This window comes from Lampetra planeri, chromosome 40 (genome assembly GCF_965212315.1).
Source record: "Lampetra planeri chromosome 40, kcLamPlan1.2.h2, whole genome shotgun sequence".
NCBI lineage: Eukaryota > Metazoa > Chordata > Hyperoartia > Petromyzontiformes > Petromyzontidae > Lampetra > Lampetra planeri.
This window is the reverse complement of record NC_136146.1, coordinates 4,246,222-4,266,837: the sequence shown is the minus strand read 5'-3', so window position 1 is coordinate 4,266,837 and position 20,616 is coordinate 4,246,222. Positions and strand designations below refer to the sequence as shown.

The 20,616-nt window shown below is 48.2% G+C and overlaps 1 protein-coding gene across 1 annotated transcript in view; it reads right to left on the bottom strand.

Moving 5' to 3' along the window:
* LOC144731741 (uncharacterized) overlaps window positions 1-17,963 on the bottom strand; it is a 63,926-nt gene extending 45,963 nt beyond the window's left edge. The window contains exons 1-9 of the mRNA XM_078612949.1: window positions 17,786-17,963; window positions 14,149-14,184; window positions 12,675-12,719; window positions 9,661-9,693; window positions 8,185-8,247; window positions 7,133-7,168; window positions 6,260-6,340; window positions 825-893; window positions 92-127 (exon numbers count right to left, since the gene is read on the bottom strand). Coding sequence (XP_078469075.1) covers window positions 92-127; window positions 825-893; window positions 6,260-6,340; window positions 7,133-7,168; window positions 8,185-8,247; window positions 9,661-9,693; window positions 12,675-12,719; window positions 14,149-14,184; window positions 17,786-17,842 — 456 coding nt within the window. The 5' untranslated portion in view covers window positions 17,843-17,963. The remainder of the gene's footprint in view (window positions 1-91; window positions 128-824; window positions 894-6,259; window positions 6,341-7,132; window positions 7,169-8,184; window positions 8,248-9,660; window positions 9,694-12,674; window positions 12,720-14,148; window positions 14,185-17,785) is intronic.
* Between the last annotated feature and the right edge of the window lie 2,653 nt (window positions 17,964-20,616).

Here is a 20,616-nt window from a genome sequence, read left to right as displayed (position 1 = left end):
TTCTAAAGAAAGTCGTTTTCAATTTAAACTCCTTGCGTACGATTCCTCCTGTATGAAATAAAACACACACACACACACACGAGCCCTTTACCTTGTCTCCCTTAGGTCCAATCGTTCCAGGTACAGACTGAAACAAAACAAAGCAGGGTTCCCAGATTCACCTTCAAAAACTCAAAGCCATCACGCTCAAGGCACGCGCTGATGTGATGTTGTCTTCGTGTCAATTGTTCCGAGCCGTTAAAAATAGGCCCGGCTGGCACGCCGTGACAAGGCAGTGATAACGTAAGACTTTGGTTAAACAAAAGTGGACAAGGACATTACCGCAAGAGCACGGAATCAAACGGACGAGCTCTCGCCTTAGATTAGCCAAGCTCTGGTCGAAATGCGTTTAAAGGTGTAGATATAAAAAGGAACGAAAAGAAAAAGAAGTTATTTGTTACGGTTGGGGCAGGTTACCGAGACAGGCATTGAAATTACACCAGGAGATTGAAGCCAGGAGTTGGGCGGCTGTAAGAGGAGGGCCTTGAAAGTTGTCTCAGCCTGGCGTTAATTCAGGGGGAAGTCACGCAGCTTTGTGGTTCAGATACCATAAGATAGGTTCTTGAACGACACTCAAATTTAGAACAAGTGGGTGTGCCCAAAAGCCAGGCGGTGGTGGCTGTGGTGATGCTAATGGTGATGATGAGACTGTGAGAGCAGACGTTGGAGGTTGATTTTGAGCTGTGCAACAAGATCTGGCGGACGGACGGACGGAAGGAAGCAACGGCGACTTCACGAATGGCACTGGGTGGGGGTGTCAATCCCCTTGATCTAGAGACTCTTACCACACCGGGAGGGCCAGTGAAGCCGGGTTCTCCTTTGAATCCGGCGAGACCAGCAGGACCAGGAGGGCCCTATTAACAACACCGCCGGCAAACATTCAACGTGCTAGATCAATCGTCGTGCGCGATTGCAATTCACGGGTGTAAATCCATAAACATATACATTCTCACGCATGCGGTTCGAAGCGCTATACCGTGGAGCTTCAGAATCAATATTAATTGCGGCGTAATTCCACCTCTAAAGAATACACGTGCATATTAATATATAAATGCATAGACTCATGATTTAATTCATCTAATTAAGGTAACCACTCCCCTCCTCCATGCGTACAGAGAGACAAAGATCTTGCTTTGCCTTCATTGATCGGGAACGGAAAGTGCCTGTGAGCGAACACCACCTAGTATATGAGCACGCGATTATGGTGAGCAACACGCTCAGCCACCTTTGTCTTCCCGGTGGCTATGTTCACACGCAAAATCAGATGCTCTTATAAAAGCTCCCCCCACCCCACACACACACACACGGAGAGAGAGACACACACACGGAGAGAGACACACACACGCAACCTACATGCACACACAACGCACAAGCTATAAACACACCGAATACACAATCATTCAGAATCTTTACAAACACGACGTCTGCCGAACAAACAAAACAAAAAGCAATAAACACCACAAGAGAAACTTCGGCCTGCCTATCTCATGCAAATTTCCTCCTCTAAATACTCTCCGTGACATAAATAAATCTAACCAGCCCTCCTTAAAAAAAAAAGAATAGACATTAAACATGATATTTCAATACGCGGCCCTGCCTGGTGCAAGTGTATAGAGGGCCCTAACGTGCAAATAAAGGCAAGGCTGGAGGAGATGAGGAGGCGCGTTGACTTCTCCTGGGGAGGTTTCAGGGCTCCGCGTCTGGAATTAAATTCGGGCCCCTTCCTATTTCACTTTTAATTTTCGCCCCGCACGCCCAAGACCTTTTGTGATTTTTCAAATTAACAACGGTAATGTTATACGAGCGTGGCTCTGCATAAGGTGCGATTTTTATACGCGGCCCCGTATATATATATGCGCAAAGGACAAGGTGCAGCCCGTCAATTGAGCCTCATGGCGGTACCCCGGGGTACAATGGGACCCCGGCTCTCGCATAATGTCCGTGATGCAGTCATTCTTAGTCTGTTGATGGTCGGCGATATGGCAATCGACTCATCTCGACGAGCTGTACACGATGCACTATTCAAAGTTGAATTTTTCGATGACAGATTTCGTTATGCTGATGTTTGGCGTTTCGACATAGTGAAGTGGCACTGATTTCGGATTGATTGGTACCCCAGTCGCAGAGTTAAGTACACCCCTGGAAAAATTAGTGTCCCAGAAATAAAATATTTAATTGTCTCGACCAGTTTAATCTAATCGACTAAAGCAATACGAGCACTCAGTTATCAATCGTTGGTGTGAGGGGGAGAGACATTTTCTCCTCCTAATACCACCGGGTTAGGCAATCAGCAAACTTAATTTTAAAAAATTATACACACTTGGAGTCAATTACCATTTTTGGTCTTTCTCGGAGCGCTGCAACCTCAAATAGCGTACAAAAAATATCTTAATCTGCGTCTTGATGAAAAAAAACTTCGTCTCGTCAGAGCCAGGCGTGCTTTAGTCTGTGGTGGGCAAATCGTAGTCACCGTCACGCTTTATGATTTATGTCCACCTATCACCATCGTTGACTACAATTAAAACAACGATTTGTTGATTAATATTTTCATCACCGCCATCTGTTAAAAATTCCACATCCTGGGTCAGCTGGCCTGCTTGGCTTCTGCCGTCTCATTGCACGTTTTGTCTCGCAGCGTCCTAATGGACTCAAGCAGCCTCCTCCCTTCTCCTCCCGCCTCCTCCTCCTCCCCTTCTCTCTCCTCCCCTGCATCTCCCTCCTCGTCAAGCCCCAATGTCTCTCGACCAGATGGGACGAGCGTTAGTTGTCTGTCGCAGTTCCGGCCGTCTGGAATTCACTGCCTCCATAGACTAATGCCCATAGACTCCCACGAAGACCCCTCGACTCACTCAGAGACCCCAAGACTCACACAGAGACTCATAGACTCACACAGAGACTCATAGACTCACACAGAGACTCATAGACTCACACAGAGACTCATAGACTCACACAGAGACTCATAGACTCACTCAGAGACCCCAAGACTCACACAGAGACTCATAGACTCACACAGAGACTCATAGACTCACACAGAGACTCATAGACTCACACAGAGACTCATAGACTCACACAGAGACTCATAGACTCACACAGAGACTCATAGACTCACACAGAGACTCATAGACTCACACAGAGACTCATAGACTCACACAGAGACGTATAGACTCGCACAGGCTCACATAGAGTTCATATCACGTGATTGTTTTCGATCATCTGGAATTCACTCTTTCCTCCTCTCTCACTGCGTCATGCATCGGCGTTGTCACAGCTCTCTGAATCTGAAGACTTTCCCTCTCTCCAATTGATTCTCCCGTGCCTCTGTTCGCATGGCACACCATCATTAACCGAATTAGTAATTTGGTGAATAAAATGTATACTCGGTGGGAGACTCGGTGAGTGAGTGCGGCTTCAGTGGGCGATGGGAGAATTGTGGGAACGAAAAAAAAAATTCACGGCTCTCGTGCTGCAAGAGTCGCGGGCACAACACGCACGGGGCACCCCAAATGGATATTCACATGACCCCTGACATTCACCGGTCAGTATTATGAAAGCTTTGGAGCGTTCGAAATGCAACGTCCGAGTGCCACGATTGATCAGAATCAGAATTTTTTGTATGCATACTGGAGGAATCCGATGAGCTACAAAGCTGTTTTCTTTTCACAGACTTCCAGTAACCGTGCCACCACGGCCGAAGGCAAATGTGCCCCTGTCGGGTTTTCACGGAGAAACGCGGACAGGATTCTGCCCAGAAAAGGAGCAAAAAATCTTAAATAATCTGGGCAAGGGAAGCTTTCTCCACCACGCGAATTACGGCGCACAGTGTGTGTGTGTCTCGGCACCGAAGTGAGTGCCAAGGCAGCGATCATTACCACTGGGAAGCTAGGAGACAATGGTGATAATGTACTTTGCCCATGGTTACTGAATGAGAATATTCCAAGGTTTTTTTTTTGTCCATTTCCTTTCGGTAAAAACCACCGACCACACAACACCAATTTGCTTTTACGAACACCCGTCAAACAGAATAGCGCTGGTACAATGGAGCACACGGATATGTAGAAGTGCACTTTGAAGACGATTCTGCTTTGATGTACGCTGTGCGCCTTAAATGCGATGCATCAAAGTTTCCACGGCACTCCTTCGCTCTTCATGCGCCACATCAATTGTGCCTTCAATTTCATGATTGTAATAATAGCAATTTATATTCCTCTGTTCGACGGAGGCTTCCCGCCATGCGGTGTCAATCTTGGTGGGGGGCGGGGGGGGGGGGTTGATTGACCATACTTCACCACGCTGGTCAGTGTGGGTTCGTGATGCGGTGGGGGGAGCCAGGGACCGTGTCAATTGAAGTAGACGAACGTCTGAACATTGTTCCTTGACCCGCAGACGTTAGATCAAATTATTGTCCACTGTGCTAATCTGAATGACGCAATCATACATTGGGCTGGAGTGTGGTGCGCGGTTAGGGAACCCGGTGGCCTCGAGTTTCAATTCACGGCGTCGGCTCACGTAAGTTTGCGAGCGATGTCCGAATCAGTTCTGGAGACCCATCACATTCACCAACTGGCAGTAGTGTACCGGAATGGTGAAGTATGGTCAAAAGACCTGGTGACCAATCAACGGGGGAACGGTGAAGCCTTCAAGCAGTCGTGAAATAACGAAGGGGTGCAATCTAGAATTAATTATGATGACATCGCTATCCGGCCAGGAGGCTCAGCGGCGGTACCAGCTGCAGGCGGAGAGTTCAAATCTACGTTTGGGGTCGACTCAGCTCATAATCCCTTCCCCTCCGGGCGTCAATAAAACAGGAACTACTTTGGGGGGGGGGTAAACAGCGGTTGTCCTATGGATAGACTTGCTCCCACCGTATGAATGGCTGCACACAGACAGGAGATAATGGAGATAATCGCAACTGAAATGGTCGTTCAAGGAGCAAACCATTGGCTTTTGTTTTGAGGTTTTTCAGAGGAATCTTCCCTGCACTGCATACACTGCTCGTGCAAAAATAATTAGGAATTAGATGAATATACGCTCTCCGATAAGGCTGTTGATTCGCAGTAATTAACACATCTCGTCTGAGCATTTCATTGAGGGTATGGGATTTGAGCTCAAGAATCTTGTAAGCTAATTGAATGCTAAACTCCGGAATGAAATTTGGCCTCAAGCAAGCCGAGTGAGACGTCGCCTTAATTTGAAGTCATATGAAGTTGTATTTTCAATGCCCCATTGATCTGCTCTGCTTCATATTACAATTGGATACATAATAAATGAGAATTTCAGAGCTTGTAAACTCTACTTATGAACGAGGACTATAATTATATTGTTTTTTTTTCATTTTCAGTAATGATGCTGGGAGACAGCAAATGTAAACATCCTTCCAAGTTAATTGTTTTAAATAAATACACGTTTAACGACACGTACATTCATGCATGATACGTGCGTGTGTCCGTATCAAGCTGTGCAAATGACACGTACGTTAGTACGCACGTACCTAAGTACGTATGCAGGTGCGTACACACAAAGGCAACGAGGCCGAGTTCTATTTTTTTTTAATAGGCCGACAGCGCCTGTCAAGTTCGACACGCCACGCAAGTTGGGTGGTGTGGCCGGAATCACGCACGGCCACCTTTGTCTCCCCAGTGCTGATGTTTGCACACTCATTTGAGGCCCATTTGATCCGAGCAGAGGCCAAATTCGTTCACCACTTGCCACCGATATATTAGTCACAGCCGAGAATCAAACCCAAAGTGACCGGGTTTGTATACACAGGGCGCTAACCACTGTACCGCCTTCTCCCCACACAAATACACAAGACAGACACAGCAAAGACAAAGATCCCCCGAATAGCCTTAACAGACTGTTGGGGCAAGTGCTGTTAGCGAGTAGCACCTATGAAGGCCGGCACGGCACACGAGGGGGTGGGTGGCCAACACCACGCCCGGCCGCCTTTGTCTCCTCAGTGACGATGTTTACACCCCGCACCAGATACTCATTTGAAGCCGAGTCGACCTAGGGGAGGCCCAGGACCTGTTCTGATAATCGTCACCGGTGTTGGCTGTGAGCGGGAATCGAACCTGGGTCGCCAGGTTCGTAGCGCAGCACGCTAACTGACCGCTACCATTCCGCTCCCTATACACTAGACAGACACACACACACCTACACGTCTGAGTACATGCACATGCATTGTGCGCTGAAGTGCGACGGGTAAAACGTGAGCTCGAACCATCTTTCCGGGAGTTCCGTCTTCTCCTCTGACTCCGGGAACGCCGTCTCTTCCAGGAGATCCTGGCTTGCCGGGTTCTCCCTGCGCCACAACACGAGCGGCAATAAAAATTAACAAAGTGGCCACCTTGTAAAACGACACTCGCGACCACCACCAACACGCGACTCAAGGGCCTTGCTCGAAAGAGCGCGGCGCAGCGCTCTGTTGCGTTTCGGTGGCTTCTGAGCTGGTGATGGAAATTCCACGTCCCTCCGATGGGGCCCAGTCTGCTCTTAGGACGAGGGCTGTTAAATTCTAAAAAAGTAGTCGCACTCATTTCAGTAACCATACAGGTGCAATGATGGTGACAGTAATCTTGATTAAAACAGCATCCCCGCACACGAGTGTAATTTATAAGATGTTGCCCACACAGGCCTTCCTTCAGCGGGCCAAACATGTACAAGTGCGAGGGTGACGAGATCTGGCCTCTTGAGTCAGCACAGTCCATTCCCAATCTTGCAATGGCCGCTGATGTTCTCAGGCTCATGTGTGGCCTGGCATTGTCTTGTTATTGGAGGCCTTTTGCCATCTGGCAAATCTTCATGCTCTATCCCGACATTCCCACGGTTGAACAGCACAAATTTTGTAACAGCGAAATGAAATGGTTACTGAGAAATAAAACAGGAGCCATCACTTTTGGGACAGCACTTGCATATTCATTGGGATCTCACCGGGTTCAATTAAACAGTCTTCGTCTTCTGCTTGCGTGCGGCACGACAGTTAAAATATCTCAATCCAATGTTTGAAAAGCATGCGACGGTTTCAAGTGAGGCCGAATGTCCGAGGTGCAGAGTTCAATTCGACGAAAGTGACTGCGTTGAAACATGTACGCACCTCTCTTCCTGTGAGACCAGGAGGACCCAAAGGACCCTGTGATTAGGATGCATACATTCACACAATCAATGCTGACAAGGCATCAACAAGAGCACAACTCCAAAGTGCAGGATTACCTGGCGCTCCCCACCGAGGTTTACTTTTTATTCTTCACGTACAATGGGCGACTGCAAGGCACGTGGCCCGACTTCCTAACTCGGAGAGCAACAGGAGGTCTTGGTGAAACTTACTTCTCTTCATGCACCCCGCGCCCCCCCCGAAGTAAAATACAAGTCCAGTATCCACATTGGATTTTGCTGCACCACCCTCTGCTGTCCACTGCATAGCCCCTCGCAGCCTATAACACCTGCTGCGCGTGTCGGATACCCATCCATCAAAAGGTAGGTGAGAGTGCAGTGGTCGGAGAGTGCGTGGCCCAAATTGTGTTTGGCATCTGAGATCATAATTCTGAATCTTTATTTAGACTACAGGAGGACCGATGAACCTCCGAAGATATTTTTCACAGGTGTCCAGTAAGGGGGCCGGATCAGCGAGACGGAGAAAAGTTTATCAAGTTACGAATAAATACATTTTATATAGAAGTACAAATTCCTTGGAGATGTGATGATTTCGGGCGCGTCGTAGATGACATGGGTCATAGGCAGGGCCGGATTATGCCGATGTTGGGGCTCTAAGCTATGGCTCAGGAGGCCCCAAAGCATTACAAAAAAAGTTAACTATTCTCACAAAAAGGTCAATGCACATGGCAATTGAAAAAAAATTATATTCGCAGATATACATCGGCAAAAGGTGCAACATTTGATTGCGTAACACTTTAAACTTAGTATTTTTTATTCGTATTTAGAGCCCCCCCCCCCCCCCCCGGTCATAATGTTAGACCAGAAGCTGGAGCTTACGCCTAGACCCGGCACCGGTCACACGCCATGCCCATTCATTCAATCACCCACCGTTCAAACGAAATCGCGAGAGCACGACGCACACTGGTGGGCAGAGGGGAGAGAGAGGGGGGGGGGGGCGTCGATGGACTTTAACGAAAGCCGCCAGACACTTACAGGGGGGCCGGGTGGCCCGGGGGAGCCGAGAGGACCCCTCCCGCCCTGCGGCCCAGGTGGGCCCTGCAAAGTAAACACCGCGGAGACGAGGACACGGGATGAGGAAACGATTCACCCCGGGGGGGGCAGGGTCGGACACACGCACGACGCGCAGCATTATCGAGGCATCCTTTTTTTTGCTGTTGCACGCTTTGTACGCACGCACGACGGCGAACTTCTTTCGCGCCGTACGTAGTCATTCGTGTGCAAATCGGAAGACGCCTTGACCACAATCGTGCATGGTTAACGTCGGGGAGCGGTTAGTTGTTGTACGTCAGCGCTGCGCTACGAACCCGGCAGAGATCCGGGTTCGATTACCCGCTCACGGCCAACACCAGTGACGATTATTTGAACCGGTCCCGGGCCTCCCCTAGGTCGACTCAGCCTCAAATGAGTACCTGGTGCGGTGTGTAAAAATCGCTACTAGGGAGACAAAGGCGGCCGGGCGTGGTGTTGGCCACCCACCCCCTCGTGTGCCGTGCCGGCCTTCATAGGTGCTCGCTAACAGCACTTGCCCCAACAGTCTGTTACAGGCTTTGTGATTAATGGAGACTTGCACTTTTAAATCTAGATTGAAAATAACTTCTTTATAGAAATGCTTTTTGTGTTTAGTTAGCTCCGTACGGTGCGAGAGAAGTTCAATATACATACATACACACGTGACACCTTGCAATAGTTGTGTCTGTGTGTGTCTGTGTGTGTGTGTCAATGTGTGTCTGTGTGTGTCTATGTGTCTGTGTGTGTATCTGTGTGTGTGTGTCTGTGTGTGGCACCAGCTCGTACAGCTCTCTTGACAACGAGGGACCGCGTTGTTTGGGGTGCCTCTTACTTTCTGGAGCGCATCATAATGCGGAGAATATGGAAATACCAGAACAGGTTTTACCCCTTTCTGGCAATAAAACAGACGTTAAGATGTTCGAACACCAAATAGAAACCTTTTGCAAGTAATCAAGTTCGCATCAACTACACGTACTTCTGGTGAACATGCAAACAAACATGCCCTGATTATCAATGTTTGCATTAAATTTCGATTGAAAGCTTTCGCGACTGCAGGGATTCATATTCTTGGTTCTTTCGGTAAAGTCACGTAGAAGGAAAAACAATAAAATAATGAAAATTAAACAATAAGCAATCATCATCAGGTGTGAAAACCACAGTAAATTCTCACACCTGATGATTGCTTGTGTTGCAATCGAAACTTCGTGAGAATTTTATTGTTTTATTTTTGTTTTCCCTTCTACGTGACTTTACCGAAAGAACCAAGATTATGAATGTTTGCATTGTCTTTGAAATTGATTGGCCTACACCAGAGACAGTCTTCTTCATGGCCCAGTCTCCGTGTTGCTGCACTTACTGTTCATACTTTGATACGAGCAAAAAAGGTCCCATGATATGGCAATGTAAGCAGGCATGCTTTTTATTATTTTCACAACTTACCACTGTTGTTGATCCTTGAGGGCCACTCGCTCCCTGCAAATAATGAATATATGAGATAAATCCTGATCACGAAAAAACAACCTTTCCAACACTACAATTTTAAGAGTAAAAGCGAAAAGCTGCAGCCCTGCAATTGCTTGCCCACGTCATTGCTGGTGGATGGGCCTCGGACTATGAGTTCTAGAGAGCACCCCTAAAATGATAATTTGCCTACTCCTGCCCGCTCCCATCTCATCTCACTCTACTCCCATCCACGCACTCTCCTACCTCTCCCCTCTCGTCTCTATCAACCCTCCATGCACCATCCCCTACCGCTCCCCTCCCATGTCAATCTACGACTCTCCATGCACTCCCATAGCTCTCCTCTCACAACGCCCCTCCATGCTCGTTCCCATCATTGCCCTCTACCACGGTGCTAACCCTCCACGCTCTCCTACCTCGCATCTCAACCTACCCCCGCCTACGCGCTCTTCCACCTCTCCCCTCACTACTCCTCTCCACGCACTCTCCTACCGCTCCCCACTCATCTCTGTAAACCCTCCATGCGCCATCCGCTACCACTCCGCTCTCATGTCACTCTACCCACCCACCCACCACCAGCAGCCCCAACAAGGCCTCCCCGTTGAAATCCCCACTCAGCAATTTCCACCACTCGCGCCAGGCAGACGTCAAACAGCGCCGAAGTGGCCCTTCACCTGACTCGGAGCAAGAAGCGAGGGGGGGGGGCCTGGGATTTATGTGGAGTTGGTGAGATCGACGAGACTGCGATTCCATGCTGTGGGGTCGCTGCCCCATCAACGGGGGGTGAGAATGATGGTGGCGGGTGGCGGCTGCCTATGCACCCCCCAGTGGCGGCTCCTGCAAAATCTCTCAGGGGGGGCAAATGTCTGGATGATTGATAAGGATAAGGTCCACCCATGCAATGAATAAATTAACAGCTTAAGCATGTAAAGGCAACTTCACTTCTTTAATATTAATGAAAAATAAAGTGACTCTTACAATACATCTTGTTTGTTTATATACTCACTATTAAAACAAACCACTCAAGTTTATTTTATTAGAGATTCCGCTAGGTGGCGATAAATTATATTGTTGGATGAAACGTGCTTACGTATGATGACGTTAGCACGTATGATGACGTAAGCACGTTAGTGCGAGCCCTCCCGGAAGCCATAGAGAATGCATTGCAGCGCCCCCGTTCGAAAAAAAACATCTTTGAATGTAAGTCTATGGGGCCACTCGGGGCGATTCTCAGCCGTAGTGAAATCGCCCAAAAAGAGGCGGTACTCCACAGAACGTGACATGACGCTGATTGGACTATATCCAGAGGCTGACAGTGACGGCTAGCGTGACTCTGTGGTTGAATGACATTGGTGGTGCGTCGCCCAATCGCCCTAATGAAGAAACCGCCCCTGCCCCCCCGTCCACCGAAGTTGAACATCAGTGGGGCGCGCGTGTGGGTGACAAGGCTGACGCGTCAAATGCCTGTGGGGGATTTACCTCGAGGGGTGATACGACCCCGGGCAGGAATTGATTACGTGACTCATGCCTCCCTCCACCTCTGAGTGGGTCATTAGGCCCGGTACTTCGGCAGGAGTGACGCAAGGCGCTCGCTAGACCAGAGATGAGACTCTGCGCCGTGACCTCCCGCCGTGACCTCCCGCCGTGGCCTCAACACTGCACCCAAGCCCGGCACAAGCCGCGGCGAAGCCACCGGCCACTTCATGGCGAGTAGCAGTTGTCTGTATATCATTGTATTTAGACTTTTATATGTGGGGGGCGGTAGGGTAGTGGGTAGCGCTAAGCGCTGCGCTGCGAACCCAGTGACCCGAGTTCGATTCCCGCCCACAGCCAACACCGGTGACCATTATCTGAACCGGTCCTGGGCCTCCCCTAGGTCGACTCAGCCTCAAATGAGTACCTAGCGCGGTGTAAAAAAACCAATTGGCACTGGGAAGACAAAGGCGGCCGGGCGTGGTTTTGACCACCCATCCGTGTGCCGTGCCGGTCTTCATAGCTGCTCGCTAACAGCACTTCCCCCAACAGTCTGTGAAGACTATACGGGGGCGGGGATCTTTATCTCTGTATGTGTGAGGATCGACGTTCACAACAACGAGCGGAGCGGCCCTGCGTCTACCACACAGTGAGGTGTCACGGCGGGGGAGGGCACAGGTGATGGCATCTGCCAATCATCTCGGCCAGTCAACCCATACTACACGGGGCCTGTCCCGTTCATCTCCTGGCAGCTGAGTCTTCGGCACTCCACGTGATGGCCTCAAAGTGCGTCTGGCCCGGTCTAAACACCGTGATGATCACGTCAAAGGCACTGAGTGGCGAATGACCGCTGTTGTATTTGCTCTTTTCTTTGTACACGTGGAGTATTAACCAATGCGCCTGGGTGTGTGTGCCGTGCGTGGCTATTAATTAAATGTGTAGTGACATCGTGGGCACCACTTGGATGTCTGTGCAGTAGCGGCCCTAGAGGGGCTCGGTGAGCGTTGACTGGCAGCGCTGGATGGCACCACGCTCTGCGTGCAGTGCCGACCCCTACAGGATGGGGTGTGAGAGTGCCGGCCATGGGAATGGGGTTACCAAGGGCAGTGGCACTCTGGTTGACCCTAGAGGACACGTGACCAGTAAAGTCTACACGGGGCCCCACGTGGGGGCTAGGGGTGGTCACGTGTCAGGGTTCTAGAAGGTGGGCGTGGCCAAGGGCGGGGCCAGCCACGGCTCAGGGGATAGAAGCCTGGTCCCCGAGAGGTACCGGCTGCTGTTGTCATCCTGAAGAATCTACACGTTCTAGGTCCTACAGAGCCACCAACACGTGGACCCGGATCCAAGCTGTGGTCTGGTCCGTTGTAGCTTGTTACGTTGTAATTAGTGTAGTTAGCCTGCTGGTCACCACCATAGGTTGTTATTGTGTTAACCCAGTGTTGGTGTTAAATAAATGTGTTGCCTCCAAAGAGTACGTCTGCGACTCAGTTGAACTCACTACAAATGCAGAGAGAACTTACCTTTGGCCCAGGGGGACCGGGGGGACCTGCAATACCTGCAGGACCCTGAACACACAAACAACAACAACCCAGCACTTAATGAGAAACACTTCAGAAATACCTTGAGACAACAGGGCTTTCAATATCTTGACAGTGTTACTGTTTCATGAAAGTGCCAGTTGCAAGAAGGTATTTAGCCAGTGTGGAATGACGAGCGTGTCGTGTTTGGGTCTTCCCAGTGGCGGTGCTCATTTCAGGACGAGTCACCCTATGGGTGGCCCAATTTCATGTGCAGCTGCTTGCCACTGATATTGTGCGTGGCTGGAAGTCGAACTCAGGCTACTCGGATTGGTAGGGCAATGTACAATCGATAATCACACGCAAAAAAAGATCCCCCGTGTAGCCCCGACAGACTGTCGGGGCAAGTGCTGTTAGCAAGTATCACTTATGAAGGCCGGAAGGGCATACGAGGGGGTGGGTGGCCAGCACCACGCCCGACCGCCTTTGTCTCCACAGTGGCGATGTTTACACAGCGCACCAGGTACTCGTTTGAGGTTGAGTCGACCTAAGGGAGGCCCAGGACCGGTTCAGATAATCGTCACCGGTGTTCGTCGTGAGCGGGAATCGAACTCGGGTGGCCAGGTTCATAGCGCAGCGCGCTAACCGCTACACTACCGCTCCCCACACGCACACGCACAGAGACACACCCGCACATGTACAGGACAATAATGCCCCTGAATAATTTTAACAGACCTCTGGGGCAGGTGTCGTGACCACACACAGCTACATAACTACACACAAAGACCCTTTTCGTTCTGGTAGGACTGCGATAGCAAATAATGTCAGTGAGCACCTATTAAGGCCGGAACAGCAACCTTGTTTACGGTGGGGTGGTCCAAACCATGCTTTCTCACCCACCTTTGTCTTAATTGCCGAAAGACACTGTCCCCAAGTAGAGTACTTATTTTAGGCCGAGTTGATCCAAGGGAGGCCCGCATTTGGTTTAAAAAAAGGAGTCACTGATGCGCACTTTTTCTAATGCTCCGTAAGGTTAAGCAAACGGTCTTTGCTTGCGAGAACCTTGAACAGCGGCACAACTTAATGAGCTTCGCATATATCCTTTGAAAATGGAAAATCCCACTTAAAAGGGAATAGTTTTTTGTGTGTGTGTACATGTCCGTGTATGTACACACAAATTAGTTCCCGGTGCGGTGTATGAGCATCGCCACTGGGGAGACAAAGGCGGTCGGGCGTGGTGCTGGCCACCCACCCCCTCGTGTGCCGTGCCAGCCTTCATAGGTGCTCGCTAACAGCATTTGCCCCAACAGTCTATTCAAGGCTAGACGGGGGATCTTTGTCTTATACAAGTGTTGCTCACAGACAGCACTTTCCCAACAGCCTGTTTCGGTTATATGGGGGGAGGGAAGGATGAATGTATATGTCTGTCTGTATTTATATAGAGTGGTGAGGTTGCTCTTAATTGAATGTGTCTTACTGCAGGACCAGGTGGGCCGATGTCTCCAGGTGCTCCCTGAATGGGCAAAAAACATAAAAAAAAAGTTGTGAATTTGTGTGCTGCCACACACATGGCAGCAGAGACAAAGACCCCCCCCTACCCCCCATATAGCCTTAACAGACTGTTCGGACAAGTGCTGTTAGCGAGCACCTATGAAGGCCGGTACGGCACACGAGGGGGTGTGTGGCCAGCACCACGCCCGAACGCCTTTGTCTCCCCAGCGGCGACGTTTACGCACCAGGTACTCATTTGAGGCCGAGTCGACCTTGGGGAGGCCCAGGACCGGTTCAGACATTCGTCACCGGTGTTGGCCGTGAGCGGGAAATCGAACTCGGCTCACAGCCGGGTTCGTCGTGCATGGCAGCGCTGACCGCGACACTACCGCCCCCGCCCCCGCTAGCGAGACAAAGACAACCACGTGACACCAGCAAGTCGCGACGTATCGCAAGGGCAGGTGCACGTGCTGCCCGGCCAGTGAACCCACGACGGGTCATCCGTTACAAGTAATGTTTTAATCAAGCGCGTCACTGTAATGCGATTACGAAGGAAGCACACGCCTAATCCCGTATTATTATTACTAAAGTAACCCTTTTCTCAGTGCCTTTGTGCGATTACAATAATTTAGCGAACATCAGGGGGCTCCGCTGGGGACATGTTGTGGGCAGCAATGGGCAGTGCTGCAACATCAACGGCCGTACTCGAATTGCCGTGCTGCCGCATTAATAAATGCCCTCCGTGTTCACCAGCCGGCAATGACTGATCAGCGTGGCGAGGTATGGCCAAATAATCACCCGTGTCCCGTGCATGGTGGGTGCAGAGGCCCTCATCCAGCAGTGGATTAACAAAGGCCCATGGATTAGCCTCCCAACAGCCGTTTACATTTGGAAGAAAAAAACATTTGTAAATCATCGCAATTATTTGAAAAAGCGATAAAAAAAATGTGGGAATGCTTTATGCGAGTGGCTTGGGTTTGATGTATGAGTTGCAGCCAACGCATGCGTATCACGATGCAGGGCCTGTGGTTATGTAATCGCAGCAGAGTTGTGTTAGTTTCCTGGTTAAAATAAACGCAATCACATAACAAAGGGACCAAAATAAACCTTTAAATTCAGAGTGCATTATTTCTAAATGTCAAATCTGAGTTTTTTTTACGTATCATGTAAAAATAAAAGTTATCCGGATACTTTTTAAGCTGCTCTCCGAAGTGGCATCATGAAATAAATAAAAAAAAAATCCAGGAGGGTCATGCGTTGAGATATTCGGTCAAATTCTCCCCAACGAGCCTTGTATATTGTTTGGCAATTAGGGAGAGATAAAGGGAGAGGGATAAAAACCGCTCCCGCTTCGTACGAGAGAATTGCGTTGGCCAAACGACACCGGGTTCAATTGCTTTCAAACTTCTAAGGCAGAGGCAACCCAAACTCCTAAATTGCTTTTAGTCACGTGCCTTGCCACTTAACATTTATTTACACAGGAGAGCACATCACTGAGTGTCAAGACTTTTTTTTTTAAACAGGGTCCTGCTCGCTTTCACAATGGAGGTCGATTGCTATGTTGTCGCAAGTGATACATTTTTGGGTATTTTTTCAAATTTGGCAAACTTCAACCGTAAAGCCGGCACACACACAGGGCCTACTGTTTTTTCTTCTTCCCGATACCTGATTGTCATCATCAGTAAAATAATAAGAAATTTGCTTCCTCGGAAGTACAATTCAATTCGACAATTTTAATGCGGGCAAAAATTAAAATCTGTTACTGCGATTTTACAATTCCTTTTTTCCCCCCATTCGAATAATCAGCGCTTGTTGGAAGGGGGAGACGCTCACGCGAAACCCCCTGATAAGATTTGACCAAGGGGAGTTTTTAATTTCACAAACACCAACGACTGCCGCGGCAGATGCCGGCCGCTCTCAAGTCAAGGCTGTTGAGGGGGGGTTGTGCCCGGACTGTTTGTTCCACGCGGGCCACCCCGCGGAAATGCAAATCACGCGAGCGACTTCTGACGGCCGTCTCGTGTTATAGTTATTTTCAAATTTTAAATATTGCTACTTTTTGCTTTTGTTCTCGCTCTGTTGAGGAATAACGTAACAACCCACCCCCCCCGTAATATGAACCATGCAATAAAAATTACCAATACTTAATTACTTGGCAAAAAAATACAAGGACAGTGGCAATTATACGAGTGTTTTGTTAAGCAATATCTTTTTTTTTTACTGTGGCGCCAATTATATTACAATTTTCATTCCACGGGGGTTGCTGTTACGAGACCAAGACGAAGCGGTTTCGGGGACTCCTACAGTCGGCATTGGCTCGTTTGATCACATCGGAGGATGGGTAATCTGGCAGATGATAAGCACGGCACCCCGAGTTCCAGGCTTGCGACAATAGGTGGACATTAAACGGTGCTCATTCACGCTCCATAAAATGTGGTGCTCTACGCGTCAATCCGCCGGCAATATCTTACGAATGTGATCTCACAAGGCCGGGCTATAACGATACGGACCAACCGAATGTGCAGTGATGGTTTTCTAATGTTTCGCCATCGGGAATAAATGAGCCGAGGACATGAATGTCATTTGCTTCGGAGAATCCGGCTCTGGTTTCAAGTGGCTCGGACTGGGACTCAAACCCAGGCCTCCAGCAGTGTTGAATAGATGTCTCCGACTTGGCCGTTATCAGACTCTACAGCCGGATAACAATTACTGGTCAAACAAACATCTTTAATTATTGCAAGAAATATCGGTTAGTGCATGTTGAACTTCGTTTGCACGCTAATCGAAGGTGCGAGAAATCATCTCGTTCAACTGAACACTCCATCGGGCAGTCCTCATTTCTGCTGAGGGCTCTGAGTCAGTGGTGGAAATTGCACATTCCTATGATGGGGGCCCAGTCTTACCAAAAGACAATCACTTTCTGACTTTCCCACAGGGTGGAACTACCCTGGACAAACAACCGATCAGACTCAGGGGGGTGGTGACCAACAAGGCACTATCCAATCACAAGAACCCTGTGGACCAAGAGGATGACCAGGCGACGTTTTATAAGAGGTTAGAGACCAAGTGAGATTCAGTGCATGGTGAAACCCTGATACCTTGAGAGAAGAAATACTCACTACTACGTGGCCTACGTCAAACGTGAGCCAGCATTACGGTTCAAATTTGCAAAGTTACCCGCGAATTACTCAACTGGGGATTCACAGCAACTTCGCTCCCTACTGCGAAATTAACGCCGGTGTCGACTCGTCTGTGTGCATGCATGTTGAACTTTTTTCGCACCGTACGTAGCCAACCGTACTCATTGAAGGTGCGGGGGGAGGTCAACACAACGGTTTTATGATACTAGTAGCCTTGCACCAGTAGAATGGCACGTTTACCAAATGTGCTAATGAGTTTGATGATGATCACAACGATGGTGGTGGTGGTGATTATGGGGCTGAGTAGACCAAACTCATACCAATACCTCTGAGTAGACCCCAACTCAGAAAGCTTTCGAGTGGTGCACTTTGAGCGTGGCTCCACCCTGTTGGCTTGTTGTTAGTGCTCTCGCGTTCAGTAAAAGGTGAAAACGAATTAAGAACAAAGGAGGGAGAAATATAAATAATTTGCAGGCGACATACCGGGCGGCCCAGTGCTCCTGGGAAGCCAGGAAATCCCTGATCATGCGGGAACGTCATGCAAAATTCAGCAAACAGGAAGTTAGATAAAAAAAAGGCAGAAAAAAATTGACTTTATTCCTCTTGGGTTGTTTTTTTCACCCAAACCAACTAATAAGTCGCCTCCATCTGTGCTCACAATGATGTCACCTGCGGCTTTAAGATGATTGTTACTTTTAAGATGCACATGCACGTTAAAGAAATCATTCTCCTTCTCCTCTGCAGCGCTTGTATTCCTTGCGTGATCGCAATTAAGTCTGCGTGGCACAAAACGGTGAAAATAATGTGCGGATTTCTACAAAGCTACACCAAATTATTTTTCAAATTTCAGCCGTTAAATTAATTCAATCATACCCAAGTGGGAGACACGCTTCGAGGGAAATAGTCTTTTGCAAGAGAGATCTAAAAAAGGGAAGGCATGTTTGTGACAGGCATTTATGCTGCAAATCGGCCACTGACTAAATACTCATTCCTGAATTGAAAACGAATTTATTTTTGTGCGTTTAGTTTGTTGTCCTTCGACCGCTCCTGCGATTAGCACGGTTGGCTACGCACGGTGCGAAAGAAGTTCAACATTTTCCATACTGTCTTTCTCTCAGCTGGATGAAGGCCTCCCCCTTATGGTATCGCCATCCGTTATATCGTTCTGCGATGCCACAATCCGTCTCGATTCTACACAGGAACTCTCGATCTCATCGCTTCTGTCTCCACGGTGTTCCTCCTTTAGGCGACATTCAATCTCGAGTCTCGTCCAATGGCCTTCATCCCTGCCCAAGCCCACCTTTCTTTAACGGTTACCATGACGACGACGATGCCGTCTTCGGTATGTATTTGTCAAATTTATCGGCCATTCGATTTTTCCCCTAAAACGTTCGTAAGATGCACATTTCATGGCTTAAAATCATATCCCAAAAGTTGCTATTGGTGTCATGTCGTGAGCCAAAATAATCCATTGGGAAATCTCACAGCAAGCGGAAAGCCATTCATGAAGTGTTGCACTTCAGGGCCACCATTAGCTTCACGAATGTATACTTTATTTGTCTCGGACATACCTCTGAAGTCACCCAAAGACAAGAAACGGCAACACCTTCAATATGAGTTCCCCGCAAAATGCCAAATTATACGGCAAACTGAAATAGTTTTTCTTTTTACAACGCCAAGATTACCAGCTCGCTGTTCACGGGCTGCTGAAACCAGAATTCAAACAGAGTTCTGTCGGCTGTGTTGGACTTGGCCATTGTGAGAACTCTGAGCACATCTAGTAGTAGGTTTTTACCCTTTAAACTGGTACAAAAACTGACACCTTTATACAAGGCATCATGTTTGCAATAACCACAACACAAGCAGTCAAAATGCAAACTGGTACCAATGGAGACTAGGCTCTAAGAAAAGCTGTCTCGGGTGTTGACCAATCAACTTCAAGGACAGTGCATATCATTATCATTATCAGAGTTGTTTCTTTTTGTGTGCATTTTGACTGCTTGTGTTGTGGTTATTGCAAACATGATGTCTTGTATAAAGGTGTCAGTTTTTGTACCAGTTTAAAGGGTAAAAAACCTACTGCTATATTTTGCCACTGGTAAAGGAGGTCTCAGTCTAAGCACATCTGTCCAGTGTTGCATTTGGAGTCAAGACAAGGCACAGACGTGTGACGACCATTGCATTTTGGCCATTCATCCTATACAGAACAGTGCTGCAAATTGCTCTTAAGTCTCAGTGGGATTGCACAATAGTAATAAAAAAAATCGGATAAAAAATTTGGTTCGGCACTTAAACGTGGCAACATTTCAGAAATGAAAATAAATGGGCCAGTTTGACCGCCAAGCGATGGACATTTCTCTCGTGTGGAAGAGCAGGTGGGAAAGTGCTGCCACGCACTGTGTGGGACAGTGGTCACTCGAAGACATCTCTGCTTCCGTGGGCCATTCTACGACACAAAGAGTTCTGCTGCTTCGTGAGTTTCCCGATTTGGATTGTTCGGCTCATGACATTAAACCGGGATGCAACTGGGGAAAGAAAAACAAAAAAAAAATTGAATAAAATTACCCGGTGAGGCTTTTGCAGGAGAGCAACTTTAAATGGAAAAATCCTGAATGTAGCCAGATGTTATTTTTTGCGTTTAAATAAATCAAATTTTGGTCTTAAAACTCGGATGTCTCTCGCAAAAGAGGTACCCGTTTTCTCAACGGATTAAGATACCGCTCGCTAATTTACCGTGGGAGCTCACGGCGTGTGGATTTCCAGCGAGTACGTAAATTGAAGGGCCCAGAGGACAATAACCGTGCACGTTGCTCGGTTCAAAGTGAAATTGCTTTAACTGCCTTTCTCCCATTTCTTAATTATGACAATTACGGCAAAAATGATTCAGCGGTGCAAATCGCTGCATAACCCCCCCCCCCCCCCCATGGGGAGAAATTTTGTTCAGCCGCCAAATTGTCACGCATTTAACAACAAGAAAGGTAAGGAAATTAAAATCGCGATTACTTAACAAAACATTTTTCGAAATCAAATAATTAGAAAATGTGTTTTTATATATAAAAAAAATCATATAAATTGTGAAGAGGGGATTCTGTTGATGCTGAAAGGAAGGAAAGATGTTAATATTCAGGCGGCATCTTTCTATGCAGAAAACTTGCAAGGCTCTGCCGACAGAAGAGATTAAACAGATTCAGCAAGGGGGGTTGTGGGTAACGGAATACATTCGAGTTATTTGGGTTAATTGAGGAATCAGCCCCCTGGTATTCACAGGATATATATTAAATCCTCTAATCTGTTGTAATAAAAGTTCCAAAATA